This window comes from Rissa tridactyla, chromosome 2 (assembly GCF_028500815.1).
Source record: "Rissa tridactyla isolate bRisTri1 chromosome 2, bRisTri1.patW.cur.20221130, whole genome shotgun sequence".
NCBI classification, from domain to species: Eukaryota; Metazoa; Chordata; class Aves; order Charadriiformes; family Laridae; genus Rissa; species Rissa tridactyla.
Genome location: NC_071467.1, coordinates 65,741,847 through 65,768,471, shown reverse-complemented (window position 1 = coordinate 65,768,471; position 26,625 = coordinate 65,741,847). Strand labels below are relative to the sequence as shown.

General features: G+C 41.8%; 1 protein-coding gene across 2 annotated transcripts in view; it reads right to left on the bottom strand.

Moving 5' to 3' along the window:
- CARMIL1 (capping protein regulator and myosin 1 linker 1) overlaps nt 1-26,625 on the bottom strand; it is a 198,818-nt gene that overhangs the window by 17,765 nt on the left and 154,428 nt on the right. For both annotated transcript variants that reach the window (XM_054190029.1, XM_054190030.1), the window contains exons 30-33: nt 8,188-8,254; nt 7,674-7,870; nt 3,633-3,739; nt 1,478-1,910 (exon numbers count right to left, since the gene is read on the bottom strand). In XM_054190029.1, the coding sequence (XP_054046004.1) occupies nt 1,478-1,910; nt 3,633-3,739; nt 7,674-7,870; nt 8,188-8,254 (804 nt within the window). The remainder of the gene's footprint in view (nt 1-1,477; nt 1,911-3,632; nt 3,740-7,673; nt 7,871-8,187; nt 8,255-26,625) is intronic.

Here is a 26,625-nt window from a genome sequence, read left to right as displayed (position 1 = left end):
GAAGGTTTAGACTAGATAGAAGGAAGACATTTTTTACAATGAGGGTGGTGAAATACTGCCATAGGTTGCCCAGAGAGGTGGTAGATGCCCCATCCCTGGAAACATTTAAGGTCAGGTTGGACAGGGCACTGAGCAACCTGATCTAGTTGAAGATGTCTCTGCTCATTGCAGGGGAGGTTGGACTAGATGACCTTTAAAGGTCCCTTCCAACCCAAACTATTCTTTGATGAGTCTATGATCATGGCAGGCACTGTCAGAGTAGGAAGAAAAGTAAAAATGAACTTTGTGTGCCTTGCTCAGTCACAGCAAGACAATTCTGCAATGTGTTAAAGGAGGAAAAACAGAGCAGAGCTTGCAATGAGCTTTGTCATAAGGCAACACCTTCCAAATCACAGTGGGTAAATACTGGGGAATGGATAGCATCCGAGTGTCCTGCACGATGAAGAGGAAGAGAGAAGGAGTGAAAAAAGGCTGGTCTTTGGTAATTTTAGAACATGCCAACTGCAGCTGGAAGGAAGCAGGAGCTGATAATGGGTAAGTACAATGGGAAATGGGCATCAGGCAAAACAGGTTGGCACAAAATGCTTTAGAGCAACACAAGGATATTCCACTCCACGTTTGTGAAGTGAAGCAGGGTTCCAGCTCAGCATCAGCACTTCACAGAGGAGAAAATTACATAGAGCAAAGGGAATCTGGACACACAATTGGGAACAGATTAATTTTTTTTAGGCTATGCTTATTTTCTTTGAGTGTTAGTATTTGAAATACAGAAATCAAAGGCATAAAAATCATTAGGTGTGGTACAAAAGAACATAAAAAGTGCAACAAGAAAAGTATAAGCTGAATAGCTGTAAACAGTGTTGGGAAGCCAGATTTACTTTTCTGCATGGAATATATATAATTTAAAATACAGTACATCTCTCCACCTTTCTACACTACCTTCCAAAAGAGAAGAGTACAGATAGGTACCACTGTCGTTAACTCTGCCGAACACCTGAGGAACCAGTGTGCAGGAGGCACACAGTAAGAGTTTGTCCTAGCTTTACCTTTTATAAAGCATGCTCCCATTACATGTGAACAAACCACACATCACATAGAGACATCCAGACTATGCTTACTAATCGCCCCAAAATTACTCTGTAATATATGCAAACAATTACATGTCCTCTTCTGTGCTTGTGATGGCCTGACATCAAGCGCTGGTGTCACCTCCTCCACCAGAGGAGGGAAAGCGGAGGCTTAAGGGTGCATCGCCTGCTCCACATGTGCAGCCTAGTCCTTGGCCAGGGTATTCATGTTCAACCACCACAGCAGAGAGCAATCCTGTCGCAGGAACACCATAATCCCTCGTGGAAGGCAGGACTGATGTCTCAAGCCCCAGCCACCAACCCTTGTAGATCCAACCCACCTCCCCCTGAAGACACCTAGCTCTTGCTTATTTTTTTCAACAACTCAAGAGAAATCAAATTGCCTTCACCTTTTGAGCAGAGGCTGCTCTCTTCTCCTGCTTGGCTTTCATTTCTGCGAGAAGTCCACTGCCCATCACCTGCACGCCATACCTCCGGCCCCCTTGTGGGCTTCCTTTGCTGTCACCCCTCTCAGCTTTTGCAGCATCGTCTGGCTGTGCCTCCTCCAGCGAGTCTGGTGTCTTTAATTCCTCGGATCGCTCTGTACCACCGTTCTGCTCTGCAGGCTTTACCTCCTTCTTGCTTGTGTCCACAGCTGGACTTTTTGCAGCAACCTTGGGTGAGGAGGGCTCCTCTGCCACCAACACAGTCTGAGGACGTTCAGATTTGGAGCCTCTTGACTTGATTAAGTTAAGGAAGCCACTCTTCCTTGAGTCCCTTTTCTTCTTCTCATCACCTGCTTCACTGGGCTCACTGCTGTCTGAACTTTTAGTTGGTGGTCTCCTAATAAAAGACACAGACATTTTAAACTCTTCACTCCCCTCCTCCCTCGCTTTTAAATAGTACCAAATGACTTCTCCTGGCCAAAGCCAATCTTTCGTATGATCCATATGTTGCCCTAGGCTCAGTCATTAGCTGGTGTCCCTAAATTAAAAACTGGACGATTAACATTGATCATACTGTCTTGAGAATTCCAGTGCTGGCCTTGTGCATGGTATAATGAAGAGAGGCAGCCATTCCATCTGCACTGGGCACCAAGCCGTTTCCAACACCAACAAGGTGCTGCTTCAGTGGAGCTCTGCCCAAGCTGTCTATGCACATACAATTTCACTCTGCTCTGTTTCCAGAGCTAGCTACCTCCGGTTTGTATCTGTCCATTAGTAAAAGGAGAACAACTGATCCAGGTACATGATTTACAGAGCTTTTGGGGGATCTGGTTTGTTAAAGGGCCTGCCTGAAATAGGAACTAGTTGTCACAGCCATCTTCTCTCAGTAAGGAACAAGGAGAGGTCACCTTTATAGTGCAGATGCTTATCCTCAAAATAAAAAAAACAACCCCAAACCAACCCACCTCACAGTAAGATTTTCTACAGGCATCTTACGAAGAAAGTATTCACATTTGAGGGGAAAGCTAGGCGCATAACATGTCTGCATACGAGCACCCCAACTGGAGAAAGAGCCAACGGTGCAGCAAATGGAGCAAAGATCCCCAGCCATGGGCATGGCCAGGGATGGGCACACAGGGATAGTGCAAGTTCACGAGGACATCTGAAATGAGCAGGTGGCAGACGCCCAAGGGAAGCACAGGAGGATGCAGTAGTCTGTGAGCACCCTGAACTTAGCCTGGCTAATCCAGTTTTTCAAAGCTACCATAATCTTATAACTACACATAGTATATCACACGTGGCTTCACATGTCACTACAGATATTTATAACTCACAGTGACTTTAAAACATTTGCTTTTCCTGACACAGCTATCTACCAGTTAACACCTACCATTTTCCTTAATGGATGTCACATACAGCACAGAAGGGGTCATTCCAAGCTGCCTAGAAACTGCCCTGGCTTTCTATTTATGTAAGTATTCCTTCTATTTATGTAAGTATTTGTGTGTGCGTGTGTCTCTGTGTGCGTTATGTGCACAAACGTGCATGAATGCAAGAATATCTAGATGCCTGATTCTGTAAATATACAGCCAGTTACAAAGCAATTGTATAAGCTGCATAACCCTTACACAAAGCTGAAGGAGACATATCTTTCAGATGAATGTATTGCCTAAATCTAGAATACTACAAATTGGTCAAACATGTCTTCAACATATTTCTAAAACAACATAAATCTACTGTCATCTCTCAAAACACTGTGCCAAACAGCAGTCCTTACTAGACAAAGAAACCCATGCGTGTACCACCAGCGCTGGAGAAGAGAGCCTCGCAGCTCTAATGAGCTCCACTGAAGAGTAAAATGAAGTCAACTGAATTATAAAAATACACACTAGTCAATAATCCCCTCCACGTGGAATATTAAAGCAATTTATTACAAAGTAGTCATTTTTAAGGGAGGGTAATTGAATTCACAATGTCTTGACTACTAAGGTGTTTTCTGACTTTGACAGCAGCAACCCTGGATATTGGAAACAGAAGTCAAATACAACTTAGAAGTGCTACTTACCCAGCTATCAGGATAAATTATTTAATTTTTTTAAAAAATTACATTTGAACTTACTTCGAATCCATTTTTGTCACTTTCTTAGTGAAAAATTCATCCACGCCTTCATCCACTCTCCCCATGAGGCCATTCTGATCCCCTTCTGGAGGCACTCCAGCAGACACCTGACAGAAGAAAAAACTCTCTCTGGTATATAATAATCTAAGCATATTTGTTTCAATGATAAGAGTTAAGACATCATAAAAATTGTGTGTGCCAACCAAATCTCAGTGCAGACGATGGAATCACCACTGGAATTCCCCCTTTAGTCAGGCCAGTTGATGCATTACATGAAATGCCAAATAACCCAAACCACCAGTGATAAATTGGATACTGCAACGCAGGAGGTCAGGGATAAAATGCCTTGGGCTTGTGAGAATAGAGCACTAATTCAGTTAGAAAAGAAAAAAAGCAGTTAAAGAAAAATTAAATCCTGATCAGGTGGTGACCTGAAGAGAAAGTATTTTCAACAGTTAGCTGTTTCCCTGCTCAGGGAAAAACGTATGTTCTGGAATTTGGATTTAAAAACAGAACTTCAGCAGGCTAACAGAGCCTTTAATAATTCATTCGATCCAGCACTTCCAAAAGCAGAGACTCAAAATACAGAATCAGGTGTTTCACTTGAGGAACCGAACACATATTGTCACCGAGTGTCTGAAAATGGAAAACCTGCTCCCTTTCTCTAGTTTCAATGCCCGCATTTTGAACATGGGTGACTGGAGGCACCTAAACCAGGATGACTTAGTAATACCTGCCAACCACAAAGGCCCTGTGAAGACTACCTGGTGACTCTGCGGCCTCCTGAAGAAGAAACATGCCTTCTCCTGGGAGGATTTCTCACGTGGTCTAGCTCCTGTACATGGCTTTGATGTGGAAAAAGCTGCATTACCAGTAGAGAGACTTCCTTCAAGTTAAATGCCATCTGGAAACCTTTTGGGGGACTACAGAGGGCTCTGCAAGACCCAACCCAGTTGTATTCGTGGTAGTGCTACCTATCAGGAATCAGTCTGACACAAAATAGCAGCGTTCATAATTTGAAATAATTTAAATCAAGGAATCTCCTAATTGCCATGATTACTCAGAGTAATCCCATCTTCCCTTTTCGTCTGGAATACACACTCTTTTCTATGCCTCTAAAAAGAAAAATAAATACTCTTAAAAGCTGCTGTTAAGACCAAACCTAGCCTCATTATGCCAGGGAAAACGGATTGCATCTGAACCAATGCTTTGACACGTCCATGAAACTTCTTACTTTCCAGTGGCTGAACCATAAAAACCAGCTTTATTCTAAGCAGCACAATGACTTCTCAGACTTCGAACTCTGTCAACCTTTGGTTTTTTCTGTAGAGAACTTTCTTAGCTGGAACATCTGACACTAGACAGCAACACATATACTGACTGCATATACTGGGTTGGTCACAGCAGTGCTGGTTGTCTCAATGTAAATATTTACCTTCTCAGTCATAAATAGTTGACACTGACATTTCAACTGAAACGTCTCAACCAAAGTGGCTGACGCATTTCAACACAAATGAGAAGCCATTTAATATTGATACCGGAGCCCTCCAGATAGTAGGAACAAACATGTAAGTATCAAAGGCAAGTCCATCTCCTGAAGGATGCAAGAATCCAATAATCTACAGCAAGTGAGAAGATCTACCTCAAAAAAGTTTGCATCTGAAAAAGCAGCAAGTTCCTAAAAATGTACTAAAGGCATACACAAATGTTGAGGGCCTAATAAGGTCCTCAAGGCACAGGATTTTCTTACAGATATTTACTCTAATGCCTTTTAGTGATCAACGTTAATGTAAAAGACTGAGCTCTGGTTTATTTTGTGTTTTAAGCTAAAAAAAAAAAAGCAAAAAAAGCTAGCTAAGTTTTCACTTGTCAATTTTATTTTTCTTTAGCCTAAGTTTAAAAGTGAGCCTTCTATATTTCTGTATTAAGGAAAAACTGGCTTGGAAGCAGAAATAAATAAAAGGAATCACAATCTCTTTCATATATTAGAGATTCACCTCCCTGCTGTAGTAAATCTTCACACTTGGCGGAAGAACTCATGAGGTTAAGATCTCACAAAAATCTAACTGATAAACAACTTTTTCATTACACTGCTTCAAAGCTATTTGGGGGTGGATGGTGCTGAGGTTTTCTTCCCCTCCCCCCCCCCCGTTTTTTTTCCCCTCTGAACACTCATTTCAGTAAAAACTCTGACAAAACTATGAATCTTTCTTCTGCCCTCCCACCCACCCCAAGTTAAAGCTTTATATTTCTCCCTTTTTTCCCCCACTCCATTTTTCCCTTTTTTTCTTACATTATCCAGCTTACAAAGAACAAATCTGTTCTCCAGCAAAACCAGAGAAGGAAAGCTATGATCACCTGAGACCCCTTAAATTACTAAATGGAAATAATGGGAACAGCAAACAACCCAACAGACCTGCTTTAAGCGGTAGAAAAAGTCAAGATTTTGCATCTCATGTTCCAAGTGCTTTTCTTAACCGCTGCTTTCTGTATTCTCAAAGTGGCAAAACTAGCAACAAATCAATTCTGCAAACAATGCCACAGTCCACTCATGATTCCAGCCTTCAAAATTTCACTGTTTCATTTTTGGAAGCATCAAAGCAAACATCTTAAATCTTTCAAAAATTTGTTTAGACTTGTAACGAGGTCAGAACTAGTAAGGAATTAAATGGTCCATAAAAACAAGACAGGGACAAATGAGTTTAAGTAAAAAAGTTCCTTTCAATTTCTGCAACTAAATAAACCCTTAATTTCCTAATTAATTGAATATGGATGAGCATTCCCACAACGGTGCACTATCCTGGGAAGTAACACTTCTCCTCTGCAAGAAGTAAGCTTTTGTTTCTGTTGAGCAAGACACTGTATGTCCCAGTTCCATGCCTGGTAGCGAAGCACTTGCCCCCACTTTTTCCACACCCCTTTGCAGATGGCACAAGATGCGCTGAGTAAGTTTGGAAGAGAGGCAAGTTTAGCAACTGGGAAAACATGTGCGTTCTGCAGAATTGGAACTGGAAGAAGTAAACACAGATGTGTTTTCACTACGACGCAGAGACCAGTCCATCCTCCTCCTACCTCTATCCTTCCCTGTGACAGGGAGTGGAAAGTTGGCTAGAATATCCCCTCTGCTTGAAGGTTTCTCCATTTCCAAGTGGTGCAAAAAGCACTCTGCTGCCTGATACGATCTTTCCCAGCATTAGGGAAATTTTCGAGGGTCCTCCCCACCGACAATCTTCAGGGAGCAGAAGAGGCCACAGACATTCATTAGTAGGCAGCATAACTCAGAGAAGCAATGGCTGCCCCTTGATAAGGGTTACTTATCATATCAGCTGTGCTCTGTTGCTGCAAGATAGCTCTGTAACTCCTCCAGATCTGTCCTCACATGCCCCGAGGACATACCATCACGGAAATAAATCTTTATTGATGTGGTATGCCTAGGAAACGGAACTGTGGGAAGCCCCCACACGTATACTTGGGTTCACACCAATGCCTTTCGTAGACAGACACTGCTCTTCTGTTTTGCTTTTCTAAGGCAGGCTCCAGCACGAAAAGCAGATCTGTGACTATGTAGATTTGCTGGCCCGAACACCATCTTTAGTTAAGGAGCTGTGGGAAGCTGGGTGTCACAGAGTAGCTCCTCTGAGAGCTGATAGAAATAAGAATTCATGCCAAGTTGCCACATCTTAATGCAGGCAGAAAAAAGGATTAAGACTTAACAAAACCTTGCAATATAATTGAAAAGTCTCATGATATTTTGTGCGTTTCCTGTGAAAGCTCCAAGTACCTCCAGAAACTACTTCCATGAAAAAACAAAAGCAAATTAAAAAAGGATGAAACATATCCTGGTTTTAGGCTGTGTCAAACAAGACAAAAGCTTGTAATAGGGATTGCACACTGAAAGACATGAATACCAGAAGAAAAATTAAGTAGTTGCTTATGGCTTTTAAAACTCTAACAGTTGTCCTCATTACATTGCAAGACCTGACTCATGGCAAAACGCAATCAAGAGACGACATCGCCAGCAATATTTTAATGTAGACTCACTGCTGCTTGGCTGGGCTGCTGCTTTTTATTCCTTTTGGGTCTTAATTTTGTAAAGTGTTCCAGTTTTCTCCCTTCTTCTGATGGCAGCTCTGAAATGAATCCAGAAGTTCGTTTGTCTGGCCTGCTGGAAGGAAATGGTGGGTCTTCTATATGGATAGGTACTTCTTCCAGTGCTTTATCTAGATCAAATTCCATTTCTAAGAGAAATCAAAACTTTCTAATTAGACTTAAAATGCTATTTAAAACAAAAGACAATGCCATTCCTCTCTTTTCTGGTAAATAACTATAAACACATTTAGAGAACTCAGCCACAGCATGTTTGTGAGCAGACAGAGCACCGTGAGCAAGTATTTACTACCAAACACACTAGAAAAGTCACAAAACAAAGCAGCCAGTGGGGGCCTCAAATGCAGTCCAGAGGGAGGGAGAGTCATCTGGGCTTTTCAATGAAGAACTACCTAGAAGAATCTCAGGCAAGCAAAGAAGCAAAAAGGTTTTAAAAATTCTAACTTACCAAAAGCTCTGGACACCGGCCGGAGCATTCTACTGTGGATGCTTTTCCTTTTTGATTTAGGAGTCATCTATCAACACAAAACAAAACAAAAATTACTTTAGAGGACAGAGGAAATGACAAAGAACACCTTTTCCTTTCTATCCAGCAAATCAGTTCTTCAAGCCTATGTATCATTTCAAGATCTGATTGCGTTGAACACCAGGAGGGAATGGGGTTTTTTCCTACCCTTCTCAAATATTCAGAATTTTTTTCTAAACTGACATTTTGTTCAACTGACTTTGATCAGAACCAGGGAGGTAGTTTATTCTTCCCACTAATACCATAGGCTGTACACATGATGATTGTTTGAATTGTCCAAGCGTTAACTCATTGATCCCCAACTGCAGAACAAGGGGAACTATTAAAACCTGACCTCCGCATCTGAGATCATGAGGCACAGAAAAATTAATTCCTGCATCCAGTACTGCACTGTTAATGACAATACCAGGGAGAGTCTCTCCCTTGGTTCTGGCTTTTATTTTTCATACAAAATACACTTCCTCAGTTCATTTGTTAGTGACATGCTACTGAGAATGATTGGAATTCAGATATCTATGCCTCTGGACACCACCCCACAGCTCACCAAACTTCCCCAGGAAAATGCAGTCCTGGAGCCCACGGCCCTTCTTCAAAAAGCAAAAATACCTTGCCAGTGTTAGCAATATCTCCAGCAAACACATGACTTCCCTGGACTTTAGATACGCTGAGAATAGGTGGAAAGTTACCTTGGCATAAATTCGATGTAGTTACTGAAAGTTACGCGCTATTATTCTTCTCATATTCACATTCCCAGAAAAAAAGGAATATGTTGCCTTAAGAGCACAAATACCCAGAATTAAGACCCGAGTTTGTTATTTTTGGAAGAAAGTTGCCCTTATTTTCTTGCCTGAACTCTCCTGAAAGTTTGCATGGCAAGAAAGACAGTATTGCTACAGGAAATGCATGCGTCACCAATTCCAAACCTCTTAACATAGCTCAGCACTGTAAGACTTTTAAACCAAAAGCCGATCTGCACGTTTTCTAAAGAGTTAATTTTAAATGACTCAGCTTCTGCAAAGATGGGCTCCTTTTGTGGTAGAGTCGTATGTGCTGGCTTTAGTGACATCCACACGCTTCCATTTACTTGCTAGTCTTGAAGCCTAGTGGCTTCAAATCTGGAGTGTCAGTCAGGAAGCTGTTATGGCTCACAACTCATTAACAGAATTGTTAGTCAAGTTTAGTAGCATCAATTTTATACAAGCCAGAAAAGACATAGTTGTCATTGACATTTCAGACAAATCATGAATTATTTAAGGTAAACATTTGCCAGTTTTTATGTATGGGAAGTTCAGTGCACAGACTTACATGTACTGAATTCATATTCCCATCCAAAGCAGGCAGGAGGATTATTATGCCACTGTTCATATGCTCAGGGGTTATGACAGATTTTCCTAACAGGAAAGTTATTACCCATCTTCTCAAGACCAAAAAAGGACCTGCAGACTACAGAGCGGGCAGTCATAGCACTGTCTGGGCAATGGAGCTTTGTTTTTATTGCCACGCACATCACTGGGAATAAAAGATACCTTCAGTTGTTGCAGGTTTCCACTTCCACATTTGACAAGCATCAGTAAGTGACACAATAGTTTCAAGCCCAGCCAGGAAACAGCTTGTCACCTGAGCAGACTTACCCTGAAACTAACGAGCAGGCAAAGCGCTACTGCATCGAAAGGTCAGACATTACTTTCAGAGTTACCAATAAATTAAATGCAATGGATTCAACGGCAAGTGGCTGGAGAAGTGTTGAAGTTTTTCAGTCAAAATTGCAGTGGATGGTGCAATGGGTAGGCAGCTGGGAAGCCTCTTAATTGCACACCTCGATAGCTGCCAATCCGTCACCCAAACCTGAAACAACCAAAGGCATCCATCCCGCATGTAAGGAAGAGTTGTAGCAGCTCAGCATTTGGGGAACAGCAATTAGGAGTCACTGTCAGTAGTTCCATGGTTTTATTTTCAGCCACAGCCCATTTCTCTTGTTAATGTATATTTGCATGCATTTGGGGCTGCTCGCCACTTTTTTTTTCGCTGGTGCGACTGGAAATTACATCTAGTAGGATAACACAGCAACTCACGTGCTAAAGAGAAAAGAGGACAGAAAACAAGGATGATGGGAGACCTCCAATCGCCCAGTGGCTTCACAGCCACAGCCAGCGTTCCGAGTGCTCCTGGATGAACGTAGACAAGCCGAGAGCTGCACCAGCCCAGGGCACCCATGGAAAACAGCCTGGGGCAACTTTTGAGGTTCCTGTGCAGGGATTTAAACGCTCCACGACATCCCCAACAGCCAGGGACAGAATAATTTCATCTTCCTTCCCAGACAAGAAGATGCCCCCAGATGACCCTGCAGAGCTTGTGCTGATGACCATAAGCCAGTCTCTGGATCACTGCTATAACTTACTGTCAGCTTGGCATGATCCATCAGCAGCTTGGTTGCTGGGGATAAAGGCAGAGGGATAGAGACGCCTCCCATTTGCTTTAACAGCATGAATAACAGCTACACACACACTTTTATTTGAAAACCTTCCGTTTTCTAGCCTGTTTAGGAAGTGCACAGATGAAAGGCTTCTTGCCAAGTGAACTTTCTAGATCACACGCAGAGCAAAATGGGTCAAAGCATTAATTTAAATAGGCCAGTGTGCTCTTTTTACAAAATATTAGACTTAATCTCAGCTTAATATCTCAGCCACTGTGCAGTATGCCACAGTAGCCGAGCACATGTCATTACCAGAGGGGATAGCTGAACTCCTAGGGAAAGACCTCTGGCCTGAGCCCCATTTCCCGTAGATCATGGGAGCTGCTCAGGTTTGGCAGACGTGCATCTTCTGCCTTCCCAGCACCTCTGGCCACACAAGGTCTCACGCACGTGACTCTCCTGCCTGTCTTTTCACTTGTGGCCTTTACAGGGGAACAGCTGTTAGTATCAACCTCCCCTCCTTCACTTCTTCCACGTCTTCCAGGGACATTCCATTCTAGCGGACCACCTCCTGAACGTCTTCCTTGTTTTGCCTACTTTTCCGTGAGCACACTGTAAGCTGCCTGGCAGAAAAGATAAAAAAAATTAACTGCATCTCTGGGTCTTGGGAGGCCCTCTTGGAAGTCTGACTGCACCTATGCCACTGAGATCTCTGGAAATGACTACACGAAGGTACCCTTCTGCAACAGATGGGAGCCAGCAAATCTCCACCACGCTCCCAAATAAGGGCTTATTTAGAGTTAGACACTCTCACATGTCCAAGCTAACTTTAAACTCCCAGGATCTCTTCCCACAATCGCTTTTCCAGATTCCTCCCTTCTGACTCTGCTCCTCACAAAACTATATGAGCTCTCTTGAGTTTTCTTATATTACCAACTGTGGAAGAACACTAGTATCTTGGGAATTAAAACCAACAACTAAAATCAGTTTGTTTTGAGTGCTAGAAAACAATGTGCTTTTAGCAAAGGGGACTCATATACTCTATATTCCTTGATTATACAGATAATTGAAATTACTGTCAGTGCCGAGGGATATGCTCGTTTCCATGTTTTTCTCCTCATCCTCCTCCAAAGTAATTTATATTCAATCTTATTAGATACAGAGATGCTCTGTGGCCCTCCTGTCACTTCCCTTTCAAAAGATTTCAAACAAACTAATGAAATCATAACTTCCCCCTCCCTCTTGAAATTCAGCTCTCCAACCAGTCTCCCTTCAACCCTCCTTTCTGCAAAACAACGTTATGTGTTTTCAGCTTCCAGAACACATTCAGGGCGACAGCACAAAAAGGTGAGAACAGCAGTCAAAAGCTCAAGGAAACACAACTGACTAAACTGAGATAACCCCTGACTTCTCCTCCATCCTAGTGGCAAGAAAGCCCTAGTTTATGCCCATTTTTGAGCTATTCTTTCATTTAGCTGGATGACGCTTGAATATAAAACCAAATCAACAGATTTTCTTTCTGAGCAGTAACACTTGTGCTTATACCTCTGACATCAGCACTCTGCTTTGGTTTGGTCTTAAAGCCAAGGGATGCTTTAAATTCAGATGTGATGCTACCCGAACCTTTTTATAAAATCCATTCTCATCCCTGAACAGCTGCCTATTTCATTTGTAGGTGCAGACGGATGGCACTACAGTCTCCCAGGAGACTCACAAGGCAGTACAGAGGCAAATGGAACACAAAAACGTAAACAAGTAGGCCAGAAACTGCAGAGCTAAAAAAATACTTACACTTGTACAGCAGAGAGTCTCCATGCAGCAAAAAAGAAAGAAAAAAGAATATGAATGGGGAAGACAAAGCAATAGCAGTTCTCAGGAAAGGAGGCAAAACCAGAAGTCACCAAAATAAAGAGAACTAAAGCCAAAATGCTTAGAAGTCTTAGCAGGGAAGGTGCCATGCAAGAATGAGGTAAAAGTCCCTTGCATTTTGGGGTACTATACACTTTGTGTTTCCAGAAGATAACCAGAGAAGGGTGTGATCGCTCTTGTTTTTCCTATATTGGGACAAATTCAGGTTTTCAGACTTTCGTTTCCAATATATGTCACTCGCCAATGCTACCAACCTGCCACCTGCTGTCCCAACGTACTGTGTTTTTTCATTTTGCTGGCACCAGCAGGGAAAAAAAAATCCTATAATTCTGTTACTTCCTAGTCTGAAGGAAGCTTCTGAATTAAAAATCGGCAGTTTGTTGTGGAAAGCAGGAAAGCGAGGAAAATAAAACAAAGCTTCTCTTGAAAGACTGAAAAGGGATGCAAGTCTGTTCTCCTGAGGTTTAAATAAATCTAATCCAAAGCAACAATATTTCTCCTTCCCATAAGGAGGTTTAGAGGCGCAGGCTTTCAAGCACTTTTGGCACATTAGAAGACTGCTATTCCATTAATAAAGCACAACCTTGCCTCTCCCCTTCAAAAAAATTAAAGGAAAAAAGGAAGCAGCACAGGCATCATATGAAGTGAAGCAATGCCATATCGCGTCTCTTGTGTGGCACCTAACCAATCACACTCCTCCTTAATTTAGAGTAAGAAAAAACAATTATTAGAAGTGCGGTTTTGTCTTCAAGTTGCATGGGAAGTGCTGCTATAACAACACCGCAGGTATTAGCAGAGTGTTTGTGGCAGAAGTCAATAGTTATGGTCTGGATTAAACTTCTCGGCAAGGAAGTGCTGCATGTTTTAAATGGATATTGCACTGGCATTTAATTATCAGCAGTGAAAACAGTCTGCGCATAACACGAAGTTCATCATTTAATTGTTGAAGGGATATTAGGGTTGGTTTTTCAATGCTTTGACATTTTCAACAATAACGATCCACTTGTCACGGTTCATACTTCTAAGCTTAACTGTAGCTAAAGTAGCTTAACTGTAGCTAAAGATACAATGGGCTATCTTTGAATAGCAAGAACAATGTTTTTGCACATAGCTGCACTCCTTTATTTTCCTACTGTCCTCAGGGGTTTTGTTTCTTTTATGTGTTGGGTTTTTTTTAATTTTTATTTTCTTTTACCTTCATAAACTTTGGCTTTATACAGGAGTTCTCAGCTAACAGTGATTCAGGCAAACCTCCTCATTACTCTCATTTTTGTACGCTATCCACAGACACATACACTCTTACTCCATTTTCCTCTTGCCCATCTTGCATCAGGAATAGCGTGGCCAGCAGGAGCAGGGAAGTGATCGTGCCTCTGTACTCGGCACTGGTGAGGCCTCACCTCGAGTACTGTGTTCAGTTCTGGGCCCCTCTGTACAAGAGGGACATTGAAGTGCTGGAGCGTGTCCAGAGGAGAGCTACCAGGCTGGTGAGGGGTCTGGAGACCAGGTCATATGAGGAGAGGCTGAGGGTGCTGGGCATGTTTAGCTTGGAGAAGAGGAGGCTGAGGGGAGACCTCATTGCCCTCTACAACTACCTGAAAGGAGGTTGGAGAGAGGTGGGGGTTGGCCTCTTCTCCCAGGTGAATAATGACAGGACCAGAGGAAATGGTCTGAAGCTGCGGCAGGGGAGGTTTAGGTTAGATATTAGGAGGAATTACTTTACTGAAAGAGTGGTCAGGCACTGGAACAGCCTGCCCAGGGAGGTGGTTGCGTCACCATCCCTAGAGGTATTTAAGAAACATCTAGATTTGGCACTTCAGGGCATGCTCTAGTGACAGAGATTGTGGGGTTTTTTGTGTGTGTGTATGGTTGGACTCGATGATCTCAAAGGTCCTTTCCAACCATGAAGATTCTATGATCTTCTATACTACCGTTCACTAGGGCTGCTCTGAAATTGCTGGAGAGACTGCAGAATCCATTGAGAAACATCTCGAAAACTGAAGCCATTTTAATAAATCTCCAGCACACATCAAAAATCAATCTCTAACACGCTTTCTCTTTCAGACAGTATTCGTGGTAGTACTGCAGTGCGTTCTGTGTATTTAACGCATAGGCGGGAAACTTAATTTGTATCATACAAGCAGCTGGAAACATGATTAGGACCAAAGTGCAAAGCAACAGGAAGCAATCCCAGGATTTGGGGGAGTTTATGGCTACGATCCTGATCCAGCAAGGGCTCGTGGAAACGCCTTCCACACTTTAGTGATCACACCTAAGTGAGTGTGACTACTGAGCCCCTTTAAAGTTAAAAGGTGCTAAACAGCCTGTGGGTGGGGAGTGAGGAGGGAGCAGGAGGAAAGGGAGGCACACAGCAGGCAATAGGTTAGACAAGGAAGCACCACTAAGCAAAGCAAAGACTAAGGGACTTGCCTGAAGCCACCAAGGAATCTGGCTGCTCTGCAGGGAACCTAGGGCCAGTCTTCAGACCCCTGAAGTACTACGGACCGCGAGGCCACCCAACCCTTTCCTTCGTTTGCTCTCAGCATAACTGCAAAATAAAGGGGTCTGCCTCCCACTGTACACAGGCCTTTGCTAAAGACAAAACACCAACCCACAACCAAAAACTCCCAACCAAATTAAACCCAAACAAAACTAGACATTGGATTGGGGAATCATAATGATGTGCCAACTGGGAATAGGCTGTCAGAAAAGACATTTTCAAGGATCTTTCAGAATATTTTCAGCCAGTGCTAAATTGTTTCAGCTATATGTATTTTGTGGGGTATACCGTTTTAAGAAAGAGGCATAAGAAAACACGGCATTTTATCACAAGTACTGCTGTTTTCTTTCGCTGTAAGGAATCCTGACCTGTAAAGCTATCATGACACCACTTCAGTCAATTGACATTTCCCACGCTGCTTATATTGTCCTAACGGCCTTTGACAGAGATGTCATACATCTGTTCTCATTTAAAAAAAAAAAAATCTAAAAAAAATCTTCAGGTATTCTTTGTAAAGCCCAGCAGGAAGTTGACCAACTTTGCTTTTTTGCGTATGAATCTTTGGACACACGGGTGTCTCGCCATCTGTACAGAAAGCCTTAGAAACTAGGAACTGGCTATTGCTTACTTCAACGATTGAAGATTTTATAACGTGATTTCCAGGGTAAAATCCTCAGCATGGCTTGCAGATATTTAGCTATGTACTTCCCACTAGCAGCAATGGTAACCTGAATCACCATCCTTAGAATGTCCCCCTTGAGTGCCATTGTCCTTGGAAAGTTAAATGCAATGCTAAAATCCATGACAGCTAATGGAGTATTTTACAGGGGACAGGAGAATAAGGCCACTAACACATCATTTAGATGGCCAAGCTGCGATAGGCTGCTGTTTGTTTATACAACTGTCCTGAATGTAGTGGCTATGCATTTTAACACCAGCAGAGGACCTAGTCCTGACCTTCTATTTCAGAGTGTTGTCCTCTATATGGAAATACTATATATAAATATAGATATTTTAAATAAATATGGCATACAAATAATCCATACATGAATTTAAGGCGTATGATTGTTTATTTCCTTCCCTTCCTCAGGAGTTGAATTTCTAGGGAACGAGCTGTGGTTCAGAATTAATTCAATTAGTCTCATCTAAACCAGCCTGACCTTTTGAATTACTTTGTACAGCAACATTTTCTGAAAGAAAAGGAGTAGCGCGGCAGTAAGATTAGCTCAATAGATTTGCCCTTGAGCTCGTTTCATTTTACTAGCCAAGAAACCTTTGCTTTTCTAGTTGCTGAGATGTGGCTCATGTACTCTGTGATATTTCAGCAAGTATTTCAATATATTCTTTTAATTCAGAATTCTGCACTTACATCTTTCAAGTAATTTAAAATTCCTGCTAATAAATATTCTTGCATATAAATAACCAAAGCTTTTATTATGAAGAGTAAAAAAAAACAGATGCATGAATTAAACTGAGCAGTTCCTAAAACTATTAAACTGATTTTTTTATTTCATGTTCTGAATGAGTATCCTGCAAGGAACTCTGCGTGCAACTACCACCTGCAAGAGAAAAAGCAATTCTCTGTATCATCAGTTCTGGTTTTTACTTGCTTGTGAAGAGGCTAACAGCATCTTCCACAACAGCTGGGCTTTAAGACAAACAAAGACGATGGTTCCAACTAATTTATTTTAGTTACAGAGTAAGTGTAGAACAGCGAGCTGCTGCAGGTCAGATGGCACAAACTATCTCTTTAAGCCACCGTGACCTGCTTGCTTGTCGTTGTCCATTACCTTCAGCTAGCAAATGCTGATGTAAAAATTACTTTGTTTATGACCTAAACTTCCATGTAGTAAGAAGAAAAAGCTCTTAAACTCAGCAAATATAGAGGGGTGGACAGCCATTTAAGATACGCTTAGGCAATTCTTTAAAGACCATATGTATCAGGTGCCCTGGGCAATTACGTCATTAAAGCAGGTTTGAGGTAAGGTACTCCTGAATGGAAGTGTTCAACGTCAGGTAGAACAGGGCTTTGAGCAACCTGATCTGGCGAAAGACGTCCCTGCCCATGGCAGGGCGGTGGGCTAGATGATCTTTAAAGGTCCCTTCTAACCCAACCCTTTCTATGATTTTATGAAAAGGAACTGTTGTATCTACCTGCCCTACAGCTTCCCAGGACTGAGAACTAACACAGCTTCTGCATTTCTCCATCCTTCTGACAACCTGAAGCGAACAGCTACCAAAAGGATAAGTAGTCATCCAGGCAAAAACCAGCAGTCATCTTACCACCATCGTTAGACCCTCTGGGGGCAGGCGATGCATCGCTTGTGCTGAAGCGGTGACATTTCAAAGGAGAAACGCTACAGGGAGACTCCTAACAGTGAATCAGATATAGTTTACCCTGGGCGGGGAAGTGGACTAGTAGCCTCCCTGCTCAGAATTACGATGGGAGGTTTTACCCTTGAAAGTCCGGGAATACTTGAGCTGCTGCTCTTTTCTCATTGAAGTTTGTTTCAGACATCTTTCCAGCATGTACAGTAAAGCTTTATACCCCTCAGATACTTTGAGATATGCTTTGTGAACTTAAACATTAAAATAACACCACCAACCTTCTGAATTTTAAGTCCTCTCAGGAACTACTATATCAAGATATCTCCCTTTTAAAACCACGAGATATCCTGATAGGCAACTAGCAAGTATTCTGAGACCCGGTATGGGAAACAGAAATATTTAAGTAGAGTGTTTGAGTTTCTCCTCTAAAACAAACTGATAGAAAGGGTCAATCATAATTACCCAAGAGAGGATGACAAAACTCAAAGGCTGGTCTATGGAGTGCGAACATCTAAGTGCGATACATAACTTAAATAACACTGCTTGGTCAGACAGTCATGGGCAGCATATGAGCCTAGGAAGGACACAAGCACCATGAAAGAAGAGGAAGATGCCTACCTTGCAAAGCAGGAGTGCTCACCCCCAACCATGCCCTACAGAGCAGGACGGCTCACCCACAAGCGTGGCATTAAGTGCTGGCTGGCAACAAAGCACTGGATTCAGCAATTTCTCAGAGAGTATGGACACAAACTTCCCCTGGAGTATCTAAATACCATGGTATTGGAAATGACCCACAGCTAAAATGCACGAGATAAAAAGAGGTTCTTCTGATCAGCTTTGAATGAAACTACCCTGACTTTTCAATTGCTTTGTCTTTCTATCCTGCTCATTCTGTTTTCTTTAACATTTGCTCACTTGAAGGTTTTTTTTTCCACAAGTGCTTTTCATTTCAGATCAGTATTTCAATCCTGTCAGTACTGACCTCAAAAATTCACATTAATTTCATCTTTACTCACATGAAGTAAGACCTTACTGTAGAGATACACCCACCACTTTGCAATGAGGCTTTAGCTGACCTGAGTAGCAGCAGAAGAAATAATCTATTTACCTCTACGTTCTCCTTTAGCTTGAGAGAGAGATGTTTTGAGAGGAAGCCTGATAAATTTATGAATAGGATTGTGTGTGCAGTTGCCAGTGATAGCAGGGATGAGATTTGATGACCCAGAAGCTGTCTTCTAGCCTGTTGGCACTATGTACTCTTGGTCTTATTTATGTACTTAAAAGTTTCTATTCCAGTAACCTAGCTCATCCTAAGCTCCTTTTCCTTGACAAAATATAGCAAAAATCTAATGGTACTCCATAATCACCTGCCCTAACACAGAATTCCTCTCCTCTGTTCCTGTGAGCAACTATTCTTTATCCCTGCAATACGAGGTATCAATTTGCAGAGCAAAAAATCGCAAGCCTCCTGTTCTTCTGGGTGAAGCGAGAACCACGAAGCACTCTTAGTGAGACAGACTCATGCATGTGCTATTTTCAGTAGGTTCTCCAGATTTCAGAGTAAACAAGACTCCCCCATGTGACACAGATAAGTAAGTTGTGCCAAATTATTTATTTGAGACACTGGAAGAATCAAAAAGCAGAAGAAAGGACCACGCAACCTATACAGAAAATTCCTCAACCACTTGAGAAGGTCAACTAGCCAGATATTAATTGAATCAAGAAGCATTATGGCTGCAGACAGATGTGTGCTACAGACACAGCACTATTAGAGGTTATTCTCATGCTGTTTGCTGTTGTCCCTCTGCCAAAGGTTACAGAGTCTAGATTTTGGCAAGAACTCCCCCAAAGAAGCTCTTGCTAATCTGCCATGGGAAATAACAAGTAGGTTGTTGTAAACAGAGGCTGTGGAAAGATGAATTCTGCATCTATTTATGTTGAACATCAACTGACTCCACAGCTCTGCTGGCAGAAGGGATTACACAAATGCCCGTCAATCCAGCCCATGCAAAGGGACTTTGTCCTCATAACCTCTTAACTTTACCTGAAGTAGGTACGTGAGCGCGTGGGTGATCCCTGCTGCTGGCTGTATGGGCCAGTGCTGGCTGGCAGGGCAAGCGAACCCAGGTGGGGCTAGTCACATCTCTCACCCAGAGGTGGATGGGTGTCCACCAGCACGCTATAGCTTGAAACAGGTAGCTGGTGCCTGCTGAGATGACTCCGCCTGCAGCCCGGGCATTCAAATTCTTGCTAGCAGAGCAGTGAATGGTGGGACTGAGCAGCTGGGGCTAGCACTACCTATAGACTGCATAGCTACATGTTCAAGACCTTTCTGTCTGCCACAGACTAACTTCCTAGTAGTAAACTCCCTCTTAAAACCACTGCAAGCAAGTTAAACTCTCAAGACCAATGTTTCAGCGAGTGCTTTGTTACTGAACTCTCCTCACAATGTGGCTTTTTCACGACACATGAAATAAAATGATGGAAACTCAGTATCAATAAGAAAACTGCTGCCACAAAGGATGTAACTATGCACCCTCCCCTCCACCCCCAATACGACTCTCCATCTACTAACGCAAAACAAGTTTTGGGAAGACAAGTTTCTGATACAGATATGCCACCATGCAAACAGAATACCCAGAAGCTGCATTTCACAATTCTCATTTTAACCTAAGCAGAAAACAAGCCTCCAATTTTACACTACTTTTTTTTCTTAACCAAGCATTCAGTGCTGTTACTAGGAGCAGTTTATCACATTCTTCATAGACTTCATGTTGTGCCAATAACGTATCTCACATTATGAGAAACAGCTTTGAACTCCGACTACGAAGTCTCAGTTGGTTTAAGAAAACCATATTATATATCAATTATCCATCACCTCCTTCCACTCAGAAGGCCAAGAAAAAGACACTGAAAGCCAGGTTTCTTTTAAAGTGTGTCAGCTGGGAACACGGAACCCTTCATGAGCCTGACAGAGACTGTAGTCTGTCGTCTATACGTGTAACAAGCATTGAATAAACACAGATAAGGACCTCTAAGGGCAGTGATGCTGCTGCAAAACTTTATATAAAGGAACCCAGGGAAAGACAGGTAACAAATATTCACAATTAAAATTAATGTAATTGTAATACTAATGGTGAGGCTAACATATAAACGCACAGCTTGCAAATAAACAAGATATTCACAGGTTCTTCAAAATTATCACACCGGCTCCCTTTGTCTCCTGCTTTCTCAGCCACAGCACCGCATGTGTAGGGGAGGGCTTAGGGACCACGCTGGCACTGTGCCAGCGTCACCCTCCTGGTGACGTTCTCATAAACTGTCCTAGTTTAGGGGTGAGTCAGGAATATTACCGGACTCCCGCTGAAGTAGATTTGCTCACACGCCTGTGATGGAGCCTTTTCAGAAGCCAAGAATACTCTCGCATACCATAATGCCAATTCCTAGCTTCCCACAGAGTGCTGTATTTACTACACATCAAAGGCCCATTTCTGCTAACGCATACAAGAGAGAAACTCAAGTGTCACAATCAATTTAATCCGGCATTCATCCAGGCTGCTGCCTTCGCCCTCATCCCTGCCTGCTTGTTCCTGCCGCTCAGGATTTGTTTTGTGAACCCAACCAGAGGACTAGTCAGTCTGTAAACTAACCTGCGAAAGAAATCCCCTGTAAAAACCTTAATTTTCAGCCGAATCAATTCCCACACCCAGTTTGTAGTGAGGCTGTGTGAACACCAGTGCAAGTGTGAGGGTGTGGGCAGGAAAGAGCGAGCTGTGTAGAAGGGAATGTGGAAATGCTCTTTTCAGGAAGATTGCTGGATTAAGCCCGTCACAGAGCTAGAGCTTTATTTATAGCACAGGAGAACACACAGAGTCCAACAGGAACTGGGGTTTTATTGCAGTAGGCGTTCAGTCTTTCATCCAAAAAGCTGATTATCTATGCCTGGGACAATTCTGCTGCAGGTAAATACAGAGCAACAAGAATCAGATGTGGTAGTACATCAGGGCATACCAGAGAATCTCTACTTTAATTTGTTTTCCTACAGTATCAGTGCACACATACGTGAGTTTGTACCATGATTTTCTCCTTCCTCCAGTGAAAGCAACGGAAGGGGTTTCTGTTGTTTTAATTCCAATTGGTTTTGGAGGAGGGGATGGGGAGAGAAAAGGTTTCAGGTGGTGCTTTATGAGTTTTCTTTTTGTTAAAAAAAAAAAAAAAAATTATTCTGTTGTGAATGCATTTTCTCCCTTTTCTCTGAAAACACTGAGGTCCATACACTCCTTGCTTTTCAGAACCCATGGGTTCATAAGTTTTCACCTGGATACTGGACTAATCTGCTAAATCTTTGACAATGGCTAGTTAGTACATTCCCAGGAAAAAACAGCACCAATCTACAAGCGTTCTGCTACTTCTGAAAATTTTCTTCTCTACTGTACAAGTGAAATCTATTGCTTAATACAGACTAAAACATTAATATATTGCTCATGGGATTATTATTCTTTTTCTTTTCCTCCATTAAAGTCATAGAACCATCTCTGTGGTTAAAATCAGAAACAGACGAGAAATGGCTAAGATTTAATATTCATCGCAGGCAGTCCTTTTCTATTAACTACAAGCATTTTGGCAAACACATAATTTGCCATCCAAGCATTTCTATCTTACACTGAAATGCTTTAAAGAAGATTTATAAGCAGACTTGTATATTACAACCTACAATTCCTTTACATGTTTCAGACAATTTCCTAGCATACCTCTTCATAACACAAATAACCTCTGCTTTGCTCTAAAAACACTACTTATCCTGTCTGTATGCTTGTTACTACCTACAGTAATAAAATTATATTCCTGAAATGGATATTTTAAAGATGATGAGTACACATGTTTCTATTAAAAAGCTATTTCTCTCAAAACTTTTCGTTAAATAGTGGCTCAACTCTGGTGATCTCCTTTTAGTATTCTGGAAACCAAACTAGCATTCAAATAGCTGAAAAAAAAAAAAGCTTTAAAATATAACTGATAAACCCAAACAAATAAAGATGCTTCATTACCTTTTGGTGGGGGGAATTGAGCACTATTTAATATCTCCTACTCTTGCAAAGAACTAATGGTTTTGAAAGAATAAAGTACAACTATAAGCATTACACAAAATCAAATAAGTATCTACCTACACAATTACACATACCAAGATACATGATATTCAATCTCAGTAAAAAAGGGTGCTTTATTTAAAGTTAATTTTAAAATGCATGCATTAATGTAAAGTGTGTCACTCCTCTCATATATGCATAGAAAAATTTAGAGAAAGCATACTATTTTATGAAGTTAATTCATGATTGAGTCTAAGCTCTGAAAAGCAGGGCATGGTTCTTCCTTTAATCTGAGAACAGCAAGTAATTTTCTGCATAAAGATTTTTCTTTCCATCCTACGTGCACGCAACTTTTATCTAATGACTTATTACCATCAATGTAGCTCTAATTAAACATAGACAACTAAGACAGCTGTAGATTAGGGAAGCATCAATTTACTATATTGCAGCTCAGGGAGATCAGAAATTCTCGGGTCTGTAATGTTCCAGCTATTGCATCCTACACTGGACCACTCAATCACTCCCAGTGTTCTTCAGAACTCATTTAACAGACTAGCAAATTCTGGTATGACTGACAAATCTTTCATATTACAGGCTCTCAGGCCACCGTTAAAGGCTGAATGAGAATCATATTCTAAATTGAAGCTAATAAGCTTTAACTGCACAGTTTAGTATTTAGTAAGTCCTAATTCCCACAACAAAAAAAACCCTAGAAATAACATTCAGGAGTCTGTTTTTCAGTGGTGCATTTCGTGGGCCCATTTGTGGTACTTGATTCTGTCTTGTCTGTGTTGTTTACACATATCAAAGTTCAAGGTGGGTGGATGGCAATTCTCTACCCCGGCAGGGGAATCCTCCCAGCCACAGCCACTCTGTGCCCTGCTTGAGAATAGGTGGGCCGGCTGTGAAATGCAGCAGCACCTGCCTGTCTGCTCTGTCACCACCACTGGAGGTTTCAGATCCCTATGCTGCCAGTCCAAGTTTTGTACACAAACCTCCATGTCTTCCACTTTCAATCTTCATATAAGAACAAACAGCTCATAAGCATTATATTACAAATACATACAACCACCTGAAAGGAGGCTGTAGTGAGGTGGGGGTCGGTCTTTTCTCCCAAGTAACAAGCAATAGGACATGAGGAAATGGCCCCAAGTTGCACCAGGGAAAGGTTTAGGATAACCCCTTCACTGAAAGTGTTATCAAACATAGGCACAGGCTGCCCAGGGAAGTGGTGGAATCACCATCCCTGGAGGTATTTAAAAGACAGGTAGATGTGGTGTGTAGGGACATGGTTTGGTGGTGGTTTTGGCAGTGTTAGGTTGATGGTTGGACTCAATGATCTTACAGGTCACTTCCAACGTAGATGATTCTATCTACCCACTCGTAGTCATCCACCTAGCTTCAGTGCTATATATCTACCTGTAACCTGAACCTGGATCCAGTTTTCCCCAAATTGTTCAAATACAGCTTCAAGGGAGACTGGTGAATAACAATACACTGTTGTACACATCGCCTCAGCCAGAATACTGATCCTCAATAGGCTTGCTGAAGAAAACAAGCTTGCTGAAGATAAAGGGTTTGCAAAGTGAATCCAGTTTGGCAAATGGAAAAAAAAAACAGCTCCCTCAGAACAGTGGTCCAAGCTCAGTGTCTCTCCTATAAGATCAAAATCTCTCCTTCCCTAGACTTCTTGACAACTAGCTGGAGCAAACGGATAGGCAGGGCTTAGAATAGATGAGTTTTTCCTGGCATCCTAGAAACACAATCAGCCTTATCCCATGTTCCTTATTCTTTTGGCAATAGGAGATTAGGCTGCCAAACATGCACAACACCAAGCTGTAATTCAAAGTTTCAGGTTTGAGGTTTGCAGAACACACAGCCAGGTGTATCATCGACTCACAAGGTTAAGAATTGTTTTATCATCACACTTTGTAATGCTTAGGGATTTCCAATGGCGAAACAAGGCAGTGTTCTGGACTAATGCCATTTTGGTGGGATCTAAATAGCTATTTCTCATTTAAGATTAAAAATAATCAAGGGAAATTAGGTTCATAATTATAGTTCATAAAACCATACACAAAACCATATGCTTCTCTTTTCAGTAAAATCTTTCAGCGACATATCTGTTTCCTGCACTGACCAGCTCACAAAACATTCACTGATGCCCCCTTTCAGAAGGTTCCTCATTTCCAAGCAAATATCTGTAGGACACTTAAAAGCTGACACAAATCAGGTTAATTTTTCCAAGACAATATCTGAAAGCTGTAGGATTTTCCTATAGCTAAAGTACATAACTTTTAAAGTGCTATCTTTGAAGCTACTTACTCCACCCAGAAGATGCAAGATATCCATTCTTAAGATGCTTTTAGTTGCAAAAAAACTCAGTAAGAACACTAGCTCAGTAACAAGCCCTGTATTCCTCAGCCTCTTGGGGCTATCTATTTATCTATATATTTTTACAACAGCAACCAATATCACTTGCACTCAGGATACAAAAAGCAGCTCTTAAAAATGGATTACAGTTTTTAATAAATGGATTCTTTAGCACTAAGATTACTGCACCGTGTTTATTTGATGCTTCATTCTCTTCAGAAATTAGATACTGATGAGAATCTGGGTCACAAAGGTATTTGAATCTCTGTGCAAGATGAGGGTGAATAAAGAGAATGAAAGGAGATATAAACACTTCTGAAGATAAGTACAGTTAGCATCTAATGCATCTTTTAAAGAGTGTAAGCATCATCACATTTCCATTATTTTAATATGACCAAAGTGAAAGATAACAGCACAGCGATATGATCCTTTCATATAACCACAGTGATATGAGATAAAGACAGGAGCTATTTTTTAAATTTCCAGTATTATTATTCCTAACAGGTTTAGGAATAAATGTAAAGGGGGAGGGTGGGGCATCCAAATGAGCGCTCAGCTTATTTTCCTATATATCAAGCTAGTACGCAAAAACAAACTTACAGGTACAGGGTTGAGATGCCACATATTTTACTGGGATGTCTCTCTCCCGTAGGATTTAGGGCTCAAAATGATTACTGAATGTTGGCTGCAGAAAGCTTCTGGAACTTGATAGTACCAGTCATGAGCCAGATGATGCCATCAACATCACACGCCTCACGGGGATTTGTGATGTTCAGACAAATATTGCATCAAATCGAATCTTGGTGAAGGAAGAGATTTAGAAGGGAGAGAGTGCTATTTTAAGCTGATGTTTCCAAGGAAGGCATGCTTCTGTTTTACAGCTAAGCAAGACCAACAGGTAGCTGCTGCAGAAAGGAGCAACCCTGCTGTTCCTTCTCTTGAGCTGTACTTCTCTGGCTCTGCAGTAAGTCTATTTCGGGAGCTGAATCAACAAAATTTATTCTACAAAAAGATGCAATCAATTTTTCTGCCAGTTTAGCTTCCTGTGAAAGCACATGGCCAAAAAGCCTGGTAGGGGGGCAGAGGAGAAAGCCCACCCCTTGCAGCAGTGATCACCTATTAGACTGACTAAGTCGTAATAGAGAAGCGCTCCCTGAAATTCCTGTCCACGTTAGAGTTCCTCAACAGACTAAGCTGGGTGGAGGAGGATTTGAGGTTGAAAACAGTTAGCAACACACGTTTATTTGTAATTCTGTGGATTTACATCTTGTAAACAATCATGATATGGCATGAAGCCATCTTTATAATAAAAGTCCCACATGGGATTTTACAAGGCACTTCAGTGATTTATGTTCAGCATTCTTCCTGAATCTCACACACCTAACTCAGTTACTTTTGAAAAGCTTGCCCTCTAGGATCACTTGCAGCCCTGTCTCAAAGTTAAGACTTCTTCCGTACGTTCAAAAGCTAATTTAAAAAAAAAAACAACAACAACTTCTGTTCATGGCCAATAATATAAATTCCAGGCAGAAACATTTTTTGTCATGGCTCAGAAGAATCTGTGTCAAGTAGAATGAAGACAAAGGCAGAAAGCAGCATGTTGTCAAAGGATAGCATGGTCCAATTTATTACTGCAACTGAACCTCTGTGAAACTGTGGCCAGTGAAAAGGACGTTTATTCTGTTAGCTTGATTGTAGCCATGTATGCAAAGGAAAGGCCCTTGAATAGGTACCAGGAAAGGAGAACTGAAGAAAAGGGAAGAGATTTTCCTTTGCTGAACAGCAATACG